The sequence below is a fragment of the Taudactylus pleione genome, unplaced genomic scaffold, assembly GCF_031769625.1.
Source record: "Taudactylus pleione unplaced genomic scaffold, aTauple2 ptg000016l, whole genome shotgun sequence".
Classification (NCBI taxonomy): domain Eukaryota; kingdom Metazoa; phylum Chordata; class Amphibia; order Anura; family Myobatrachidae; genus Taudactylus; species Taudactylus pleione.
This window is the reverse complement of record NW_028284418.1, coordinates 6,900,022-6,921,600: the sequence shown is the minus strand read 5'-3', so window position 1 is coordinate 6,921,600 and position 21,579 is coordinate 6,900,022. Positions and strand designations below refer to the sequence as shown.

The 21,579-nt window shown below is 43.2% G+C and overlaps 1 protein-coding gene across 1 annotated transcript in view; it reads left to right on the top strand.

Annotated features, from left to right (window-relative positions):
• Positions 1–18,133, top strand: part of LOC148540882 (uncharacterized) — a 50,583-nt gene extending 32,450 nt beyond the window's left edge. The window contains exons 3-4 of the mRNA XM_088473040.1: positions 1,375–1,572; positions 14,667–18,133. Coding sequence (XP_088329166.1) covers positions 1,375–1,572; positions 14,667–15,037 — 569 coding nt within the window. The 3' untranslated portion in view covers positions 15,038–18,133. The remainder of the gene's footprint in view (positions 1–1,374; positions 1,573–14,666) is intronic.
• The last annotated feature ends 3,446 nt before the right edge of the window (positions 18,134–21,579 follow it).

The window sequence follows — 21,579 nt, the reverse complement described above, 5'->3', positions numbered from 1 at the left end:
GGGCGCCTCCCGATTTTCGGGTGCCGCCCCCGCCCCCCGGAAAGGCAGGCAAGCCTTCCGGAAGCCTGCGACCATAAGGAATACCCCTGAAAAAACTAGAAGCCCCTGCAGCGGGGGGGGGGGGGGGCAGTGACACGATTCGCACTGAATCGCGTCATCATGGCCCTGCCCCCTGTTTCACAATGCCGAGAATAACGGCATTGTGAAGAGAGTGCGGGGCCACGATGACGTGATTGTGCAGCCACGCCCCTGGCTCCGTCCCCAATGTGACAGCAATGGTCGGCTCCGCCCCCAATGTCACATCAATCGCCGGCCCCACCCCCCGCTATTAGTCGACAATCGGCTCCCTCCCGGAAGGCTGGAGCTGATTGTCCCCCCCGTTACCATTGACAACCCCGTCAACACCCACAAATGGCACGTCCTGTCACTCATTCTAGCGGGGCATCTGTGTACAGGATGCGAACGCTTCGCGATCGCATGGACTGGTTCGCGCATGCGCACTGCATCTTATATGCATGCGCAGATTGCAAACATCGGCAGGCTACGTGCGTACGCAGCCTAGCGTATGGGTCTGAATCAGGCCCAAGGTGCCTGCAGCAGGTATCTCTGATGTTTTGCAGGTAGCCCTGAAAATGAATGTATTGGGGGGATATCCTGCAAATATGTTTTGACAAATATGCCCCATAGTAACTCATAACAGTGCTCAAATTATGGCAGAATTCTGTGAGGCAAAGTGAAAGTCATTGTACACTCTGGGCCTGATTCAGCAAAGAACGCACGGATGTAGACGCACGCAGCCGGCCACTGCGAGAAAATACTAATGATTGCATACACACGGCATTCGCAGCACAAAGATGCAGATCCCAGCAATACATAATGCCGCCACCCTCTACCCTCCGCTAACGTCCGTACTGATGCGCAAGGCTGAGAAAACATCGGGAACATTGAGTAACATCGGATCCACACGCTGACTAAAGGTAGACCTGACCCTGCTGCAGGAGTTGAGAGACTTCCTGCACGCAGAGGGATTAAAGGCTGCTTCCGGCATCTCAGTGGCTAATTTATGCACGCCACTGTATCGGGGTGCGAACGCACTGGCACGCCTGCTTTTGGCTGACCACTCCCCTTATCCACCCACAAACGCCACTTCATGTCAATCACTTTTCCCTGGGTCTGAGTATTCACTGCGCTTACTTTTGCGGACGCAGTGAGCGGTTCGCACATGTCACTGCAACCCAGAGGCATGCGCAGACCGTGAACATCAGCCGATTGCGTGCGTCTGCATCTGTGCGTTCCTTGCTGAATCCGGCCCTGTATTCTAACACTTTTCTATATCAACACAAAGTTCATCTAATGCTTCTCTTTTTCTCTTAGTGCTGGAGAAAGGCAACAAACTGGCTGTGAAGAAAGTAAATGTGCCGGCATATGATGAGAAGTTTTCAGAATTTGCAGAGCTTTACAATAAACAGGTGGAATACTATGTGGCTATGAAGGACTGCTTATCTAAACTGAATAATGGCAACACTTCAGTGGGCCTCACCAGCTGCATAGAGACACTGAAGACAAAGCATAGTAGGTGGAAAATAATTTGCAGTGTACTGTAATGTATGTATGTATGTATTATATGCACATTTGGGACGGGATGTACTAAGCATCACATCCGCTATGCGGTATATCCCGCCTCTTATTGGGTACATGTCGTGGATAATTACCTTGATATCTGGGACGGCTCCAGTAGGAGCCGCGCACTGTGCAGCCAGGGACACAGATGCCCCAAATCGGCCACGACGAGAGACTGGGGAGGGGGGGAGGGGGCTTCTGCATTCGGCAGCATGGCATGGTTACTGATGTCCCCAGATTTGTTCAGCCAACTGGGGATATGGTTAACAACCCGCGGGAGCATGCATTGTTGGTCGTTCAGTGCATACACCTGGTCGATATCTACAACATGAACCAGTGGCGTAAATTCATCCCAGACGCCTGGAGGCAAGGTATAATTTGGTGCACCTCCCCGGTCACAGCCGCTGACACTGTAATGTAGCAATTTGCATGCAGACAGGCTATAGATAGACGATGGTGGCAGCTGATGGTCTTACATGGAGCTCTCCACTAGTGTACGGTGGCTTCTCAGGTGCCGGGAAGAGGTGCCATGTATTGGGCGACCATGATGGTACACTCCGGGTACATAGTTACAGCCCTAAGTGGAGTGAATATGTTGTGGACAATGGAGGAGGTGCCCCTTCTGAGCTGGAGCCTGGCAGCAGGCGCCTCCATTGTCTCCCATAGTTCTGCCCTTGACATGAACGCTAATGATATTGTTAGTGTTCATATCGTTCATAAAAATCATCTAGTGTGTATGCCCCTTTAGGGGTAGATTAACTAATGTATCAAAAAATAAAAAGTGGTGGTGTTGCCCATAGCAACCAATCAGATTCTAACTTTTCATTTGTCTATTGCATATTAAAAAATGTTAGACGGAGGGACCTATTCATCAACACTAACATTCCGGTTTTAAGGACATTTTCCTTAATTACTGTTTTTTTTTGTATTCATTAACACACTTAAAATAGGAGATATCACTGATATCTCCTGGTTAAGTCCGTCTGCGTTACCATTAGTATGGGGATGTAGAAATTAGGCTATTCATCAAATTCCGAAAATTATGTATTTTCGGAATTTGATGGTGCTACTATATGCCACTCTGAGGTGGCGTATAGCGGGTTATACTTATCTGCTTTCAGCATGAGCAGGTCCTCCTTGGCTCCCTCCGTCGCTCCCTGTTCCCTCCTCCGGCTCCGGCTGCTGCTCTGACTATGTTCTCCCGGCAGAACACAGTAAAGTTTAGAAAAAATAAATAAAAAAAAAACACAATAAAGTATAAAAAAACTTCAGACTGGAGGTCGGGGTCCACAGCTGCAGCCAGGTGGCTAGGTAGGTGGGAGAGGGGAGCGGAGGAGGGAGGGGTCGGGGGTTGGGGGTGGCGGACGAACACAGAATTACCGCAGCTGTAATCAGTGCTGCGCATGTGCCGCTTCTGTGAATGTAACGGCGCATGCACAGCACTGATTACAGCTGCGGTAAGGAAGGACTAGGCAGGGAAAAGTATCTATTTTCTGAAAAGCTGTCATAGCAAAAATGACAGCTTTTCGGAATAGATACTTATGAAGAGGAGGAATGATGAATTCCTCCAGTAATTAGGTAGAACCCCATGCAAGTTCTAAACCGAATTACCTCCATCGATTTTTAAGCAATGATAAATAGGCCCAAGAATTTGGTTGCTATGAGCAACACCACCACTTGTCTGCAGGGCCGAATTAAGGTCTGTGGGGGCCCCAGGGCAACAAACTTGTGGGGGCCCCCATCAATAAAATTATCAAAATGATATAAGGGCGAGGTTATAAAAAAATATAACATATCAACCAGCATTGTGATTGTTTTCAATCCCTTAACAAATATTATATAGGGACCTATGTATTAATAATCGAGGAACTGCCACGATTATTAAGGTTCCGTATCGGGGGGGAATATTTTCAGTTTTAATTAAAATATTACCGCTATGTACTAAGGGGAATTTGCAGGGACAGCGGTTTCGGTAACTGCTGTCCCTGCGAATTATATCCCTGGATTTTCTGTAAGTCTTCTCCGGGGTAAACTGACACTGCACATGCTCACAGTGTCAGCTTCTGCTGCCAGCCGGAGGCTGCAGGAACGATTGGAAGAATAAGCTTGATAGTGTTTTTTAAAAAAAATCACAACAATACAAATAGCACTTTACAAAATGTACTATAATGTTATATTTAACTTGGATTTGGAGTGGCCATCTCCATTCTGTTTTAGATAGATAGATAGATAGATAGATAGATAGATAGATAGATAGATAGATAGATAGATAGATAGATAGATAGATATGAGATAGACAGATAGATATATATGATAGCTGGACAGATACGTAGATTATAGATAGATGCGTAGATTATAGATAGATTTGAGATTAGACTTCAGTCCCCTTGATCTTCATTGGTTTATTCCATCTTCATATATATATATATATATATATATATCTGTTTGTGTGTGTGTGTGTGTATATATAATATATATATATATATATTAGTATATGTAAAATATTTATATACACACAGTAGATATGTGTGTGTGTGTGTGTGTATGTATATATATATATATATATATATATGTGTGTGTATATATATATATATATATATATATATATACACACACAAAATGCTCATGTAATATGTTTATTATATATAATTATATATATCACAAAATGGCCCTCCGTACAAAAAAGGCCCCCCACCCCTGTATTAGGTTGATCATAGTGAGGCGACACTGAGTACTGGCCACTGCAATCATGAAGCTGATCTAGATTTTTCAAATTTATAAGAAAATAGAGACTTATGAATATATACCACAACCTCCATCAGAGTTACCTGAACTTTTGCATGATCTTTTATACAATATATGATTATCAATTTCTTAAGTATATCCCCGCCACCGACAACAAATTGTTTCACGAAAATAAAAAAAACACATTCTGTAGTCACTCAATGTAATATATCAATATATTGTACATATTATATAACTAGTAATAATAATAGTAATAATAATAATAAATAATAATATTATAGATATGTATAATATAAATTTAGGGACTCAAAAATTTGGACACAAATGCACATTGCACACCAAATAACTTTACACATCCTTAGCCATGCCAACTTAGATGCATTTTGCGCTTATGACCCCAGAGGGATATGTAATGTGAGTTGGAGGGGTGGTACATCAGGTATATCTGACCACAAGATACTGTAGTTGCATATGCACTTGTTTGAAGGATCATCACTTGCAGGTGCTCAAACTCTGGTGCAAATGTGAACGGATGATAACGATCATGACTGCTTCTGATTGGCTAGATGCATTTGAATCCCTCCCACTTATGCTAATACTACTGTCATGGTTGACAACTTTTTATTTTTAATCTCTGGGAGAGTTCCCAAAGGGTAGATACAGATGATCACTGTGCAGAGCAAGGAAGTCTGAAGGATGCCCATTTCCCACTCTCCCCAAAGTAATTGTCTGCTGCAATCTATTGCATTAATTCAATGATATTTGCAAGTGGTCTGCAGCAATAAAGCCAATTCAGATTTGATCTTTTAATGGGGAAGGTGAGTATTGCGTGTATTGATTTGAACTTAATACTTTCACTTCGCCTTTGCGTCTTAAAATTTCCTTTCATATAGTAATTGACTTCATCAGTTTTAATAACATTGTCCAGCAGCACCTATTATAGAGATGTGTGGCCTGTGCTGTCACACAGGACGCAGGGCGCTGGGGATGGCACAGTCGATGCCCCATGGCACCTGCATGTGGCTTGCAGGGTGCCTGGAATGCATCCTGCAGCCTGTGGCACTACTGCAGAGCCTGTAGATCTGTCCGGAGTGTCCTTAGGACACTCTTGGCAGTGCTCTATATTCTAGAGCACACAGCCCCGCCCCTAGGTATGACTTCATGATGTCACAGGTTTAGGGAGCTGTCACAGGGCACTCTGTCACCCTGTTACATAGCTGCTGTCCAGTAGTGTATTGGATTTTATTGCGTGTGTCTGAATTGTGTACTGTAATTTTAGCAATTACTACTGCCACTGTAAAGCCCCACCTCTTGGCATTTACAAGCAGGACCAAATTATGGCTTGTGGTGAACCAGAGGCAACAGAGTTGTGGGGCCCCCTCTAATAAAATTGACCCCCTGCCACTATGCCTCTTACCTTGCCCCTCAGTATCCTCCCTATATGCCAAAAATGGTTTCACCCCCCAATATGACCCACAGTGCTCCCCCTATATGCCAGATGGTGCTCCCCAACATGCCCCACAGAGCCCCTCTGTAGGGTAGCTTTATCAGCTTTGAGCAAAATGTTTTATGGGGAGTATTTTGCCCTTGCGATTTGGGCACCGCTTTAGTCCAATTTACCATGAGCTCCTTACTGTATATCTTTAATATACAATACTAATATACTATGCTATTTACTTCATTTGCTATTTATAATATGGCTATTCTACCAACACTTAGAATATCTAGCATCCTTATTAAAAGGGTTAAGTTACATACTATTAAATCTCATCATGGCCTGTCTAAATGATTTGTCTGTATAGTTTTAAAACAGATCAAGTAACTTTTCGAGAACTGCTTTCAGAGTATAAATAAATCCTGTTAATTTAAAGGACCTTTATAACACAATATAAATTATGTGTTTACAATTTTATAAGGCCCGCGGAGTCTTTTGGTCTGGCCCTCGGAGCTTTTCTCTGCTAGCCTCATCTGGCTAGTAGGGAGCCCAGAATGGCATCCTGCAGCCAGAATCTATGCAGTAGTGCCGCCTGGAGCGTCCAATGGATGCTTCAGACTGTCCCACTGCTGCCTTTACAGCTCCCCAGAGCATCCTCAGGATGCTCCAGGCATTGCTGTAATCACCGGAAATTGTGGCCCTGCCGTCGTGTGACATCACACGGAGGGGGCGTGGTCTGCACCGGGTCTGCAAATAATGTTATATATATTAAAATGGCCCTCGGCAGAAAAATTGTTCCCCACCCCTGCTCTATATGAATCAGGTCAGATCTTTTACTGAAAAAGTTTTAGGGGCCTATTCATAATTGTGTTTTTATCACTTGATATAATTATGGTTTGAACTCACTGCGAGTTCAAACACAGTTTAGGAGACATTCATCGTGCCTCCTGCCCTAAACTATCACTTCCGAAAAACTGCTCTTTCTACGAAGCAGTCGTAAGTGAGAGACTTTTCTCCTGTCACTCTTCAGTCTTCACTGCCTGTCTTCAAGCTGCACATGCGTAGCTTGAAGACAGGCTAGGAAGAGAGACTGAACCCCCCTAACTGTCCTCCCTGCTCCAACTAACTCTGCTGGTGTCTGTCACCCCCCCCCATCCTTGTAAAGCTGCCTCCCCCCGCCCGAGGGTGTCCGATCACCAGCTCCCCTCCGCGAAGGCATCCAATCCTTTCCCCCCTCCCCCTGCAGGAATCCGATCTAGAGCCGCCACATCTTCTCCCTCCCCCACTCACCTGTGTTCAGTCGGTGAGTCCGGGTCACATGTCGGCAGTGCTCCGGAGCTCTTCAGTGCAGACACAGCAGGGAGGGATCTCAACATATCCCTCTGCTGTGGCTACCTTGTAAATCTTCACGGGCTGCCGTGTAAACAGCAGTCTGTGAAGGTTATCAGGGGGCTGAACTCCATCTGTGGCGTTCATTAACATCATCAAGTTCCGAAAAAATGCTTTTTCGTAACTTGTTGAATAACCCTGACACTTATTTTTTTATAAAAGTATATGAAAATGTTAATTTTCACATGCTTTTGTGAAAAATAAGTGATGATGAATAGGCCCCTTAATCTGTTTAATCTGCTACACTGAAAAGGTACATTAATTGTGTAATTATTGCTAGCTGATTACACAATTATAACAGACAGTGGGGCCTATTCATCAACACTAAAATAACGTTTTTAAGGACATTTTCCTTAAATAACGTTATTTTGGTATTCATGAACAGACTTAACACAGGAGATATCACTGATATCTCCTTGCTAAGTTCCCCTGCGTTAATTTCCACACTCCCCATACATTAGTATGGGGATGTGGAAATTGTGGTATTCATCAAATTCCGAAAATTAGCAATTTTCGGAATCTGATTCAGTTACTATTCGCCACTGTGAGGTGGCGAATAGCAGAATCCACTTACCTGTATCAGCGTGTGCAGGTCCCCCGACGAGTCCCTCCGGCGCTCTGCTCCGTCCTCAGGCTCCGGAGGCTGGTCGGACATGTGTGCTCCTCAGCAGAGCACAAGAAAGTTTAGAAAAAGAAAAAAATGTTTTATTTTTTTTCTAATCTGGCATGTGGTCTGCTGGGAAACCACATGACAGACCAGCAGGACGGAGCCGGAGGCTGCTGCGCGGACAGGTAAGTTCGGGAGGTGAGCGGAGGGGGGGATACGAAACTTAACGCATCTGTAGGCAGTGCTGCGCATGCGCTGGTTTTACAGATGTAACAGCGCATGCGCAGCACTGTTTCCAGATGCGATAAGGTAGTGTAGGCAGGGAAAAGTATTTATTTCCCGAAAAGCTGTCATCGCAAAAATGACAGCTTTTCGGAATAGATACTTATGGAGAGGTGGAATGATAAATTTCACCTATAATTAGCTAGAACTCCATGAGAGTTCTAAAGCTAATTATCTCCAGAGAATTTTAATGTTTAATGAATAGGCCCCAGTATCAGAAAGCAAAGAATATTATTGAGACTATGGGGTAGATTTACTAAAGGTCAGATTTGGGTTTTTCAGCGAAATCCCAGCAGGTTTTTAACCATTGTTTTATTAAAGCCAAATCCAATACTAAACCACCAAAAATGCAGACTGTAGAACACAATAGAACATCACAATATCGGGAGTTCCCGTGATGAGAGGGGAAAAGGTTTCCATCCAGTGACAGATACAGCTTCGGAGGAACGAAGGTATATGCCGCAGTCACCGGGATCAACACAGCCATCTACATGTGGATATTGGTGTCTCTGATCTGCAGATCACAGGCTGTCACGCTAACCAGCATAACAAGGGAATATAGAGAGACACATCCAACAACAGCAGAATCGGGTGAGCTCATTACATGTTGCCTTAATTTTTTACAGCAACACTAAATAAGACTGTTGCATTAGCCAGATTATTGCCACAGAAACAGTGTATCTTTATTCAAAGGACACAGGGCCTGATTCAGAAACGCTCATGAGCGCTCGCAAGCTGGTCGATGTGACTCCGTTGTGCACATGCGCGAGACCCGAATAACGACGGCCAAGCCGTCATTATGGGTCTCGCACCAAAGGGGGCGTGCTGTCGATGGTGATTGACAGCACGCCCCCTTTGGTGGCGTGCCGGGGGCGTGGCTGCCCAGACGGAGGCGTTCCCATGGGAACGCCTACCGTCTGGGGCTGGCCCCACTGACATCACTAGTGATGTCAGTGGGAGTGCTTTTGGCTATAATAGAGCCGAAAGCACTCCAGGGCTTGCGGCAACGAGACCCTACCGCAAGGGTCTCGTCACAAGCCCGATGGTCTTGACCATCGCGACCATCATTTTGGCCACTCGCTATAGCTGTGGGTGGTCACCCACAGCTATGCGAGCGGCCAGGAGGCCGCTCCAAAAGGTAGGAGGGACGGCCCTGATTCAGAGCGAGCGCTCTGTCAGAGCTTCCGGCTCTGAATCAGGGCCACAGTTCTGATCTCTAGCCTGGTTACAATCTAATCAGGAAAAACTGACTATACCTATTGATTTCATTTTGCATATTACATTTTATTACATTTTATTTTAATTTAATGTCTTGTATATGTATGCATGTTTTTTAATTTCTGTAGGAATATATACATATGTTCCAATCAGGTCCTGAATATTTTTATATATATATATATATATATATATATATATGAGGTTGTCTAATTAAAATTATTTTATACTTTATACCAAGATACGGTTTATACTATTTATACAAGTGTGATTGAATGAGCGCAGCCAATTTGTTTTCTTTAGTTTCTGGGCTACACAAGATTATGGGCCCGGTCCTGTACTGTTCAATGCCTCTATTTGCTGCAATTTAGAATGGAGACGGGTCTAAGATGACACAATTCAATGCTCAATGTGTCACACAACCTCCTAGCCACCTCTGTATGTATACTCATGATGCATATACTGTATGGGAATAAAGCTTCTTAATTCATTGAAGTGAGTACTGGTTCTGCCTTATCTATTTGGATTGGGTGAGTATCTCTATTGATCATGTTTGAACCCTGCTACAAATCATTAGAGCAATGCTAGAATAGATGACGAGTAGCACTATAATGGTATTTTCAGTATTAACTAATAATCCATAGTGATCTACTTTATAAAGGCATATTGCACAGCAGCAGCTCATTTAGGATTAGACACACAACAACAGTATTAGTATATGGATGAATAAATTGGTAAAATTACAATTTATAACAAATTGACTTAATTATAATGTTCTTCAGATATAGAAATAAATATTACATTTGAGACTATTCTCTGTACAATTAGATAGACCATAACAAACATGGATAATAGTGCTTTAATATATAATAGGAATCATAATCACTCCATATATAAAACCTCAATTAGAAACTAAAAGGTATAATCAGGATGAAGGAAGAGTGTAGGTACAGTAAATGTTCCTATGTCAACATATCTATCTTCATTTCTTTCTTCAATAATTAGCAGTAACAATAGTAGCAGCAGTAAAACAATTTTGTCATTTTATTTGATAGTATGTTTTTGATTCATTTGGCAAAATGGTATTATTGTAACTTCTCTGTAAGAAAACTAAAGGGCCTTTCAGACTTTTGCTTGTCTCAGGTCAGTTTGCAGATTTTATTTTTTAGTAGTGTGTGCAAATCAAAACCTCCTCGCTGGCCATAAATCTGCCCAGCCAGACACAGAAAGAGGCAAACCATCGGCCAAAGTACATACGAATCTTAAACAAACCCGCATTAAAGAAAATAAACCAGCAGCTCGTTGAGTTCCAGGCGGATCATGAGGCAGTTCCATTAGGCTAGGAGGAAAACGCTCTAACTGGCCGGTTAACTCATTGGACAGTGATGGGAAAGACAGAGGCTTTCAACTAGATAACATATTGGACAGCAACCTGTTCCAATATTGGCTACTATATACTAACATGAAACTACAAGTTAATCCTCATTTGTAAGCATACACTGTAGGGAAGACCACTAAGTCTGTAATTCTTTATAAGAGAATAGCAGCTACAAATAGTATACTGTATGTAAATGTTTCAGGATTTAATCAGTTGACAGATAAATGTATGATCATGGGGTTTTTCAATACATATCAGACTTCCTGTTAGTACATTTGCCAACATTTAAAAGTAGCAGCGAGTTAGTTTGTTTCTCAGTGTGTATGCCAAAGCTTGCCTTAGTGTGTCTTGGTGTATCTGGGACTAATACAATCCCCATCATAATGTTTTCAGAAGTTGACTGGAACATTATTTTTAGATAACTTTTAGACTTTAAATAATTCTAGATGTTAACTTCTAAAGCCAAGAGAATAAGAAATACATAGGAAGAATTACAACTAAAGGTGCCTACCCACTAGAAGACAGGCAAAAGACTGCACGATTACGACATTGTAATCGTGCAGTCATTTGTCAGTCTGTGATGAGCCTGCCCTGAACGAGCAGTCATTGAGTGCAGGGTCATCAATCATCTGCAAACATGCTGAACCTGATGTTATCGTCAGGTTGTCCAGCATGTTTGGCCGGTGATAGATGTCTAAAGGACCAATTTTTTAAACAATCTTCAAACGATTTTGAAATGATTATCGAACGATCTAATGATATCGTTATCGTTCAATCGCTCATTTTAATAGTCTAGTGGATAGGCACCTTTACAGCTGCAAAAAGAGCAGTTTTATTGATCAGATGGTCAATATTAAAAAATAAGGACCTTTTCAAGCACATTATCACTGAGAATTAGTGACTGCAATCATTTTACTATTTACTCTTAGCCAGGATGGGCTATTATCAGAGCACATGTCCCAGTGTCTAACCCTTCATAAATACAGCAGAAAAAAAAACATTCCAAATCACCACGATATACTACAATGAGGAATGTTCATTTCCAGTGCCGGACCGCAGATTTTATAAACAGGTCCCTTTGGTGAGGTGATAGAAGTAAGGTTCCCTAAAGTGAGAGGAGGTGGACAGATGAGATATTTCATGATGCTGACTGCATTCTAGTTGTAGTAATGTGCCTTTTTTACTCCCAACTGTCAAAAAAAATGGATAAAGTATAAATGAGCCTCCAGGGCCATATATAAAACATTGGGGAGGTTCCAGGTTTTGTTTGTGGTTGCACAACCATCTAACGCTGCTGAAGGCTTGATCCTCACAGGTGATGCACCTCTTCTGAACCATGCAGATGTATTTTATATGCAAAACTACATTCTAATGTACAAGTGTCAAGCATGAAACTAACACTACTATAATTCCCTGTGACTTGTGTTGGACTAGAACATGATTTAGACTCCAACAGATACATTTTACTTAAAAATTAAACACATATTATATCCCCTTGTCACTGTGTAGACTGAGAGTTATATATATTAGGTTTGCACTGCCTCCTTTGTGCAATCTCTTAACCTTGCTAGCTCTTTGGTGTGGGTATTGGTGACCACAGGTATCCCACAAATGCAGATCTGTCAACAGATAAATACAGTCTGTGGACACATGGTGGTCCAAATTGGTGTCACAAATGATTGGGCCCCTGCAAATTAATAGGGCTTTATTTACACTCATTTGGCCTATACTAAAGCACATGAATGCAGTTGCACTATATAAATTTTTGGAACATTTTTAAAATCCTACATAGAAAAAAATTATAATTATTATTATATAATAATTTGCACCTCTTGCATTGCAACATGGTGTATCCAGGAGTAGTTACTCCTTTTTTTTTTTTGGTTTGCTCCCAACTATGCATAAGCCCCTTTCAGACTAAGCCTAAAATCCAGGTTTTTGCACATGAACGTGCACCAACCCAGGTCTGGTGTATAAATGAAAGGGGCAACCTGTGTAGATAGTCCCGGGTTTTGAACCTGCTCACTAGCAGGGTTTTTCTTGGGTCTTGCATGGACCCTGCTGAAGTGTGAAAGATGTGACCTGGGTCTTGATGACCTGGGTCACACCTGGGACAGTGGCGCGTGGAGATTACATCATCTTCAAGCACCCACTGAATGCCGGAAGACCAGCTTCAACCCATGCTCAGTGTCCCTGGTCCGAGCCGGGTTATAAAGGAATGTTAACATCTTTTTACATAAAAGGGACATAAGAATTCCCCTAAGTGCTCCATGTGTTACACTTAAGGGGCCTATCCATTTATAGACTTGAAGGTCTGAAAGACTAGCGTTCAGACCTTCAAGTCGACGGGTGCTGAGCGGCACTGAAAGACGTTCACTGAATGTCTTTCAGTGCTGCCGCTACTGCACGTCCGGCTTCCTATCTCCTAATATGCCAAACCTGACGACTGTCGTCAGGTTGACCGGCATGTTGGAGAGATAGTCGGGGTTGGCAAGGACCCAGCGTGCACGTGCATAGCTGGTCCTTGCCGGCTATCCACTAGCAGACTTCCTGCACGTGCTGACCAAAACCTCCTGGTTTTGGTCGCATCGTGCAGAAAGTCGGCAAATGGATAGGCCCCTCTCAATCTGAGGTTTATTTTTCATATATGATGTGTAAATTATTTTGCCTAGGTCGCTATTTCAGTTTATATTATGTTTATATGTTCATCATTTATTGCGATTTGATTATGTGTCAACAATAATCTTCACATAAGAATCTGTAAATCTGCTTACTAGTCATAATTATATGCATATGATCTTACCAATTTAGCCAATAAAACGTTTTCTTTACAGATATCTTATATTTTACTTTGCTTTTTATGTTGTTGTGTATATATATGGTTTTGAACCAGATTATGGGATATTTTTTCCTGCCCCCCAAAAATTGGCTTAAAATGTTTTGTGGATGTAAGGCACACACATTTTAGCTAGATTAATAAAAGTTATGTTTTCAGTAAGAGATCTATATTAATGCATGTTTCTTGGAGTGATATATGACTCTTTGAATGGTCACCTATAAAAGGATAATGGGCCTGATTCAGACTCGATGTTTGGCCACTGGTCGTGCGCATGCGCAAGACCCAGCTAGCGATGGGTGCTCCGTCGCTCCAGGTCTCGCATCAAAGGTGGTGATCTGTCGATGGTGATTGACAGCTCGCCCCATTTGGTAGGCGTGGCCGGGGGGGCTTCACAAACTGAGGCGCCATTTGTGGGCAGCCCCACTGACATCACCAGTGATGTCAGTGGGAGAGTTTCCGGCTCTATTAGAGCCAGAAGCTCTCTGGGGCTTGCGGCCACGAGACCCTACCACAAGGGTCTCGTCGCAAGCCCGATGGTCGCGATGGTCTTGACCATCGCGACCATCAACCTCGCCGCTTGCAATAGCTGTGGGTGGTCACCCACAGCTATGCGAGCGGCCAGGAGGCCAAACAAAAAAAAAACTCCCTGATTCAGAGCAAGCGCTCATTCAGAGTCTCTGAATCAGGCCCAATGTTTTAAAGTTCTGTAGGATATTCAGTCGAAGCTGCCCTGGGACTTAAGCTGGGGACTCACTTAATGACGTGTGTACCCAGTGATGCAGCACACGATCTGGCTGCTGAAAGGACGAAATATCAGGCGGTCCATACACACTCGACGATACTGTGAACGTACGCCCGATATTCCGCCCCCCCAGCGCATAGCGCTGCATGGCATTGTCAACCGCATTGCCTGTTCTTACTGCATGTACAAAAGATAGAGCGATGAGGCTGACAACCGCACGGGAGCTTGCACTACACAATGTATTGCATATACACTACACATTTTTAACGATTTGTCGTACCGATATGTTGGTCAAATCGTTAAAAATATTGTGTAGTGTGTGTAGGGGCCTTTAGAGGTCTCAGAGATTTTTGGTACAGTACTTATCAATTACATTTGAAATGGGCTAGTAAAAGTCTCTGTTCTTGTTTTCAGGCAATTTTGATATCCAGATACAAATGGAAGGTTACAAATATTCCCTTGACGTAAAGGATGCAAAGGACATTCCAGATGACCTGAAGGAAGCCCAGGAAGTCATGACACAGCTGAGTCAGGCAACCAAGCTTCTCCTGGGAACTCAGACTAAGCTCAGTGGTATGATATTCTCTATAAGTCAGGAAAAAAACAAGATTGCTACTATAGTACAGGAAGTCAACACTGGGTACCTGGATCAGATACGTCTAGTGGGCAACCTTGAAGAGAACATGAAGAACACAGACATAGCTAAACAACTATCTAAGGAGTATGAAGAGGATGCCAACAAAGTTATCATGGAAATAGCAATTATTGCTGGTGTTACAATCTGAAGGAATGGGGTGTTGGTAAGAATCCAGTCAAATCCAAAAACAGCTAAATGTTCATACTGTTAAACAGGAAAACCTGTACAAATCAAGTGGGTTTCAAATTATAGCAGTGGTATGAGCAGTATATTACTGTACTTCAATGCTTAACAAGCAACTTCTGCTATTGATAAATACTAATGTTATGTATTTAAAAAAAAACAAATGACTATAATAGTACCCAGAAAACAAAGAGTCCATGGACAATAATCTTGCATTTTGTACAAACCATTACTATGTTTCCTGTTTATTCTACTTTAAATACTTCCAGTAGCATGTCATACTGATCCCAATATATATATATTTTTAAACAATAAATGGATTGTCAGTAAATTGACTAAGAGTTGGTAACTATGAATGCAGAGCCGGCCCTAGCCAAATTAGTGCCCTAGGCAAGATTTTGGGCGGTTTCCCCCCACTCCCATAGGATCCTGAAAAAGCGTGTGGCCTCACAGAAGGAGCGTGGTATCACTGTGCCGTGGCCCCTTCTCCATTGTGCTGCGCTCCCAGCACCCCTCACCAGGCACAGATCATGGCATAGCACACACCACCCAGCACCCCTGTCCCAGCACAGCACCCATCACCTCTCTACCATGACAGCACCTGCGCTAACCATCGTCCAGGTGCCCTGTCCCCGCAAATCCCCGATGACGCTCACTGTCTGCTGCTGACAGGACCGATGGGAGCTGTCAGCTGACACTGCACAGTGACAGTAGTAGCTGCCATAGTCTCTGCCCAGCCAGCAGCAGGTGCCCCGGCCGTGCTTGCCCCAAACATCTGCCCGTCCTAGGCAGGCTTGGGTGCCCCTAGGCATTTGCTTAGTTTGTCTATGTCTAGGGCTGGATCTGCATGAATGTGTTCCTAAGTAAATATGCTATTATGTATTTTTCCTTGCAACATTCCACCAACCAAGATGTTATCCATGACAACCATCTTAACAGCTGTACAGTACTTGATGTGTATGTTAAGTGTACTAATAAAAACTAATAATTCTAATGTAATCTACATTTAAGAGAGCATACATTGCTATCAAGTAATCAAATAAATAAAGAACTATGACAAATCAGATGAATAATACACAGCATAATGCACCACCTACTGTAAATTATAAGCCAGTGAGTAGTTCTGTGCACATATGTCAGCCCAAAGCTACAGGTCTAAGAATTCTGAGGTGACTTCTAATATCCATAATTTACAGGAGTGGGGCAAATTATTCCTTATTATAAACTTGTTTTCCTAGTGATTAAATACAAATTCACTGATTATACATATATAAATATGACTTGTTATAGAAAAATAATAATAATAAGAAAAAAATAATATTAGTATTGTAACAATTCCATCACACTGCACTAACCTTCATTTCACTGGACTGGATCAAATTGGTGCGTAGCCATCATGGGCAGATAGACATATATACCGATGCTGCCATTGATTAATTACTGTATACTTCCCTGGTTCAGTTTTCTGCAATTGAAGTGGAGTTCCAGTACTGTAAGTGCATTACACATGGTACAGTCTGAGACGACCAAAGAGTACTACAATTCCCAGCATATGTTCTCTGGGAATTGTTATACTACCAATTTTTGGTATATGAATGAAATCATCAAGTAAGTTACCTAGCATATAACAAAATGAAAAGGAAATGCATCCAATATACAAAATTGGAGGAAATGTACTGACACCTCACATCCCTGGTGATAGCATTACATTCCAGGGACATATCTTTATATCCTGGAATTGCTCCTAACAATTATGAGTGTAGAATTTAACATGGTGTTGTGGTGTCAGGGCTATCACCTGGACGTTCTGAGAGAGTAGGGAAGCATGTGTCAGGGACAGTAAGAGATGTGTTTTGGTGGTCAAGGGCTATCCCATCTTTCAGTAATGAAAATTTAACAAATGTGTAGTAAATTAGCAAAATTAAGTCTATGCTATAAAAAAAAACACTCAGTGGCAAACACAGGATTTCTAGAGGGGGGTTTCCAAATGCTTGATTTTAGAGTGAGTGTGGCCTGTCCATGAAGAGGGTATAATTAGGACTTATCCAGCTTTAATAAGTTACATACAAAGTTTATTGTATTGCATAATTCTAGAATATACAGGATCAGTGATCACACTAAGCCATTAGATGCGGCACTAGGCAATCCTGCCTGAGCTGAATGTATTTATTTCCGATGTGGGCACCATTCCAAAGCATTGGAGCAAGTCCAGGAGTCTGGGGGAGCAGCAGAAGAACCTAGCACTGCCCTAGACATATATGTACATATCGGGTCTTCTTATGTACTGGATAGTGTATTATTATACAGTATTAATAATTAACCCTAATAATGGTATATAGCAGTGCATCCCTAACATAACATGTTTTCCACATCTCCTAGTTGGTGCACATGTATATTTATTACTGGCTGACACATTAAAAGATCCACAGATGGTGCTAATCATTTAATTTGTGATACTGAGAAGAACATGCAGCACTAGTTACATTCTATTATATTACTATTTCTACTGTGATCATGGTGTGTGCCGGGGAGGGGGGTTTCCAGGCAGATGGAACCCCTCCCTTGCGTTTGCCTATGACACTGGTGTCACAAACTGCCACCTCTAAATCCCTTCCTGCGTGGCCAAATATAACATTCAGGCCAATTGGTGGGTTCTGCCCATTTGTGGGCCCTTTAAAGGTTGTCTGCTCTCTCCCTGAAGTGCAAGAACTGATCATCATTGTTTTGTGTGTTCTCAATCAGAAGATCATATGTGACATCACTTGTGTGACAAAATAGATAACACTGCTGACTTTTAGTGGAAAGAAATACAGCATGTAAGAAGCATCAATAAGATCATTGCCAAAATGTATTCACTGGATGCAAACATGCATTATGAAAGAGCGGACTGAACTATAATGTATAAAAGTACAGATGTTCATTACAATGGTCTGTATATTTTTACAGTGTAGAATGTATCTTTTAGTGTACATATCACATACTTTCTGCGTGACCCTTACTGTGATTTTTCCATACTGTCTGTCTGGCATTTGCAGTATCAATTAAATGTTATTTTATTGACCATGTGTCTTCCCTGTAGAGAAATTCCTGTGGAGAAATTCTAATACACGTACGAAAAATGAATTTCTTTCTATTGTAGATCAGGAAGAGTCACTAGTTGATTCTCCAGCCGTCCAAACACATGCAAAAATTGACAAGGGCTACAAACCTAGAAATATATCACAGTTCTCTGATCAAACAAAACTTGTGATATTTATTTTCATGGACTTACATGATTAGTAAAGCTGAAACAAAGACACAGGTCCAACAGGATCAACTATTCATAAATTAAAAAAAGGTGCCAATTTAGCCTCAATTATCATAGGGGTGAAACTAGCCTTTCTGTCACCCGGGGCAAGCTTGGTGGCCCCTCAATTTGAGTGACAGGATGAGGCGTTTGTGGGTGGTAACAGGGGAAGGTGCTTGAAAACGGGGAGTGGTGATCCGAACACAGGCGTGCCAAACGGCAAAAACGGGCGTTTTAAGGGTGTGCATAATTAACAAAGCAGCGTCATCGACCATGTCACTTGGTTGTCTCTTAGCCTGAACTGTTCGCATGATTGCGGTAGGATAAACCTACCACAAGCACTGCGAGCAGTTCAGATGCCTTTCAATGTACTCGATTAATCAAATAAATGGCGGAAATGACGTAGGATGCGAGCGGCCAGGGGGCGTCTTTACAAAATAGCGAGCGCATGTTTCATTCGCTCGCTCAGACATAGAGGCGTCAACAGACCGCAAAGAGCGAGCGCTCAATTTAAATAGCTGGCCCCTTTTTCTGACCGAGCGAGCGCAAATAGCGTGCGGCTCTGAATCAGGCCCCGAGTCCGGCTCAGGTTTTCCCGCCAGACTCGGTTCCCGGAACGAGGCAAAACGTCATGCTTGAGCTGTCGGATTCTCGCGGGTTTTGGATTCTATAAAAGGTCCACGCGTCGGCGCCATTTTTCACTCCGGCTGTGGACAATGCTGTGCTGGTGCTACTGTTGTCCATAGGGGCTTTGTATAAAGTCCATAGGTTCTGGCTGGGCTGTGTTGTGCAGTGCTGTTGTCCCATAAAGGCTGTGTTGTCCATAGGAGCTGTCTGCAGACAGAAGAGGGGGGGCTTCAGTGGCTCATGTGTCACTGTAATCCTAAAGGGGTGCTGTAGTGTTGTCCTGGGGTGCTCTGTCCATCAGGGGTGCTCCCCCCAAGTGCAAAACAATATATATTTTTGTTTCTGTGTTTGTGTGCGCCTTAGCCGCATGTGCATCAACAAAGTAGCAGTGCCAAGCGTGCGCCTGTGTCATAAGTCAAGGGCCGGCTGGTCTGTTGAAGGGTGGTGTAACCCCCAAAGTGCCCCAAAAAATTAAAACATTTTCTTTTTTTTTCTGTGTTTGTGTGCACGTTAGCTGCACGTGAATCAAGAGAGTAGCAGCGCCAAGCGTGTGCCTGTGTCATAAGTCAAGGACTGGCTGGTCTGTTGAAGGGTGGTGTAACCCCCAATGTGCCCCAAAAAATTTAAACATTTTCTTTTTTTTTTCAAAAATTTGGAGGATAAAATAAGGGAAGATCAAGAACCACTTCCTCCTAATGCTGAAGCTGCTGGCACTAGTCATGACATAGATGATGAAATGCCATCAACGTCGTCTGCCAAGGCCGATGCCCAATGTCCTAGTAGAGGGCATATAAAATCCCAAATACCAAAATTCAGGAAAATTACTTTCAAAAATAAATTGAAATCATCTGAGGAGAAACGTAAACTTGCCAATATGCCATTTACCACATGGAGTGGCAAGGAATGGCTAAGGTCCTTCCCTATGTTCATGACTAGTGGTTCAGCTTCACATGACGATGGAAGCACTCCTCCTCCCGCTAGAAAAATTAAATGAGTTAAGCTGGCAAAAGCACAGCAAAGAACTGTGCTTTCTAATTCTAAGAAGATATCACAAATCCCCATGGAAAGTCCAAGTGTTGCGACGGTTGCGATGCCTGACCTTCCCAACACTGGACGGGAAGAGGTTGCTCCTTCCCCCATTTGTACGCCCTCTGCAAGTGTGTCTGCAAGTGCTGGAAAGAGCACCCACTGTCCACTTGCTGATATTCAAATTGAAGACATTACTGTTGAAGTAAGTACAACAGGATGAGGATATTGGTGTAGCTGGCACTGAGGAGGAAGTTGATGAGGAGGATTCTGATGGTGAGGTGGTTTGTTTAAATCAGGCACCGGGGGAGACAGTTGCAGTCCGCGGGATGAAAAAGCCTACTGCTGCCACTGCTGCTGTTGCTGCTGGGAGTCATTCATCATCCCAGAGAGGAAGTGGAAACACCACTACTTCTTTTACTGAGCAATTGACCCTCCAACAGTCCTTAGCGAGGAGGATGAAGTATGACAGCAGTCATCCTGTTACAAAACGGATAACTGAGGCCTTGACAGCTATGTTGGTGTTAGACGTGCGTCCGGTATCCGCCATTAGTGCAGTGGGATTTAGACAATTGATGCAGGTAGTGTGTCCCCGGGACCAAATCCCATCTAGATTTCACTTCACTAGGCAGGTGATACAGAGAGTGTACAGAGACGTCAGAAAAAGTGTCCTCAGTGTCCTAAATGTGGTTATACCCAATGTCCACTTAACCACGGACATGTGGACAAGTGGAACAGGGCAGACTAAGGACTAAATGACTGTGACAGCCCACTGGGTAGATGAATCGCCTTACGCAGCAACAACAGCAGTGTCACCAGAAGCAGCATCTCAGAAACACCAGCTCGTTCCAAGGCAGGCTACGCTGTGTATTACTGGTTTCAGTAAGAGGTACAGTGCCGACAACCTCTTAGAGAAACTGAGGGAAATTACCCCACTTAGACTATCCTGGGGATTTGTGATATCTGACAACGCCACCAATATTGTGCGGGCATTACATCTGGGCAAATTCCAGCACGTCCCATGTTTTGCTCACACAATAAATTTGGTGGTGCAGAATTTTCTGAAAAAAAACAGGGGCATGCAGGAGACTCTTTGGGTGGCCCGAAAAATTTCTACCCACTTTCGCCATTCAGCGATTGTGTGCCGAAGACTGGAGCACCAGCAAACACTCTTGAACCTGCGCTGCCATCACCTGAAGCAAGAGGTTGTGACGCGGTGGAACTCAACACTATATCTTCAGAGGATGGAGGAGCAGCAAAAGGCCATTCAAGCCTATACATCCACCTACGACATAGGCAAAGGAAGGGGTATGCACCTGATTCAAGCACAGTGGAGAATGATTTCCGTGTTGTGCAAGGTTCTCCAGCCCTTCAAACTTGCCACACGTGAAGTCAGTTCAGACACTGCCAGCTTGAGTCAGGTCATTCCCCTCATCAGGCTTTTGCAGAAGCAGCTGGAGAAAGTGAAGGAGGAGCAAAGATGGAGCGATTCCGCTCGGTATGTGGGACTTGTGGATGAAGCCCTTCATTCGCTTTGCCGGGATTTGAGAGTGGTCAATCTATTAAAA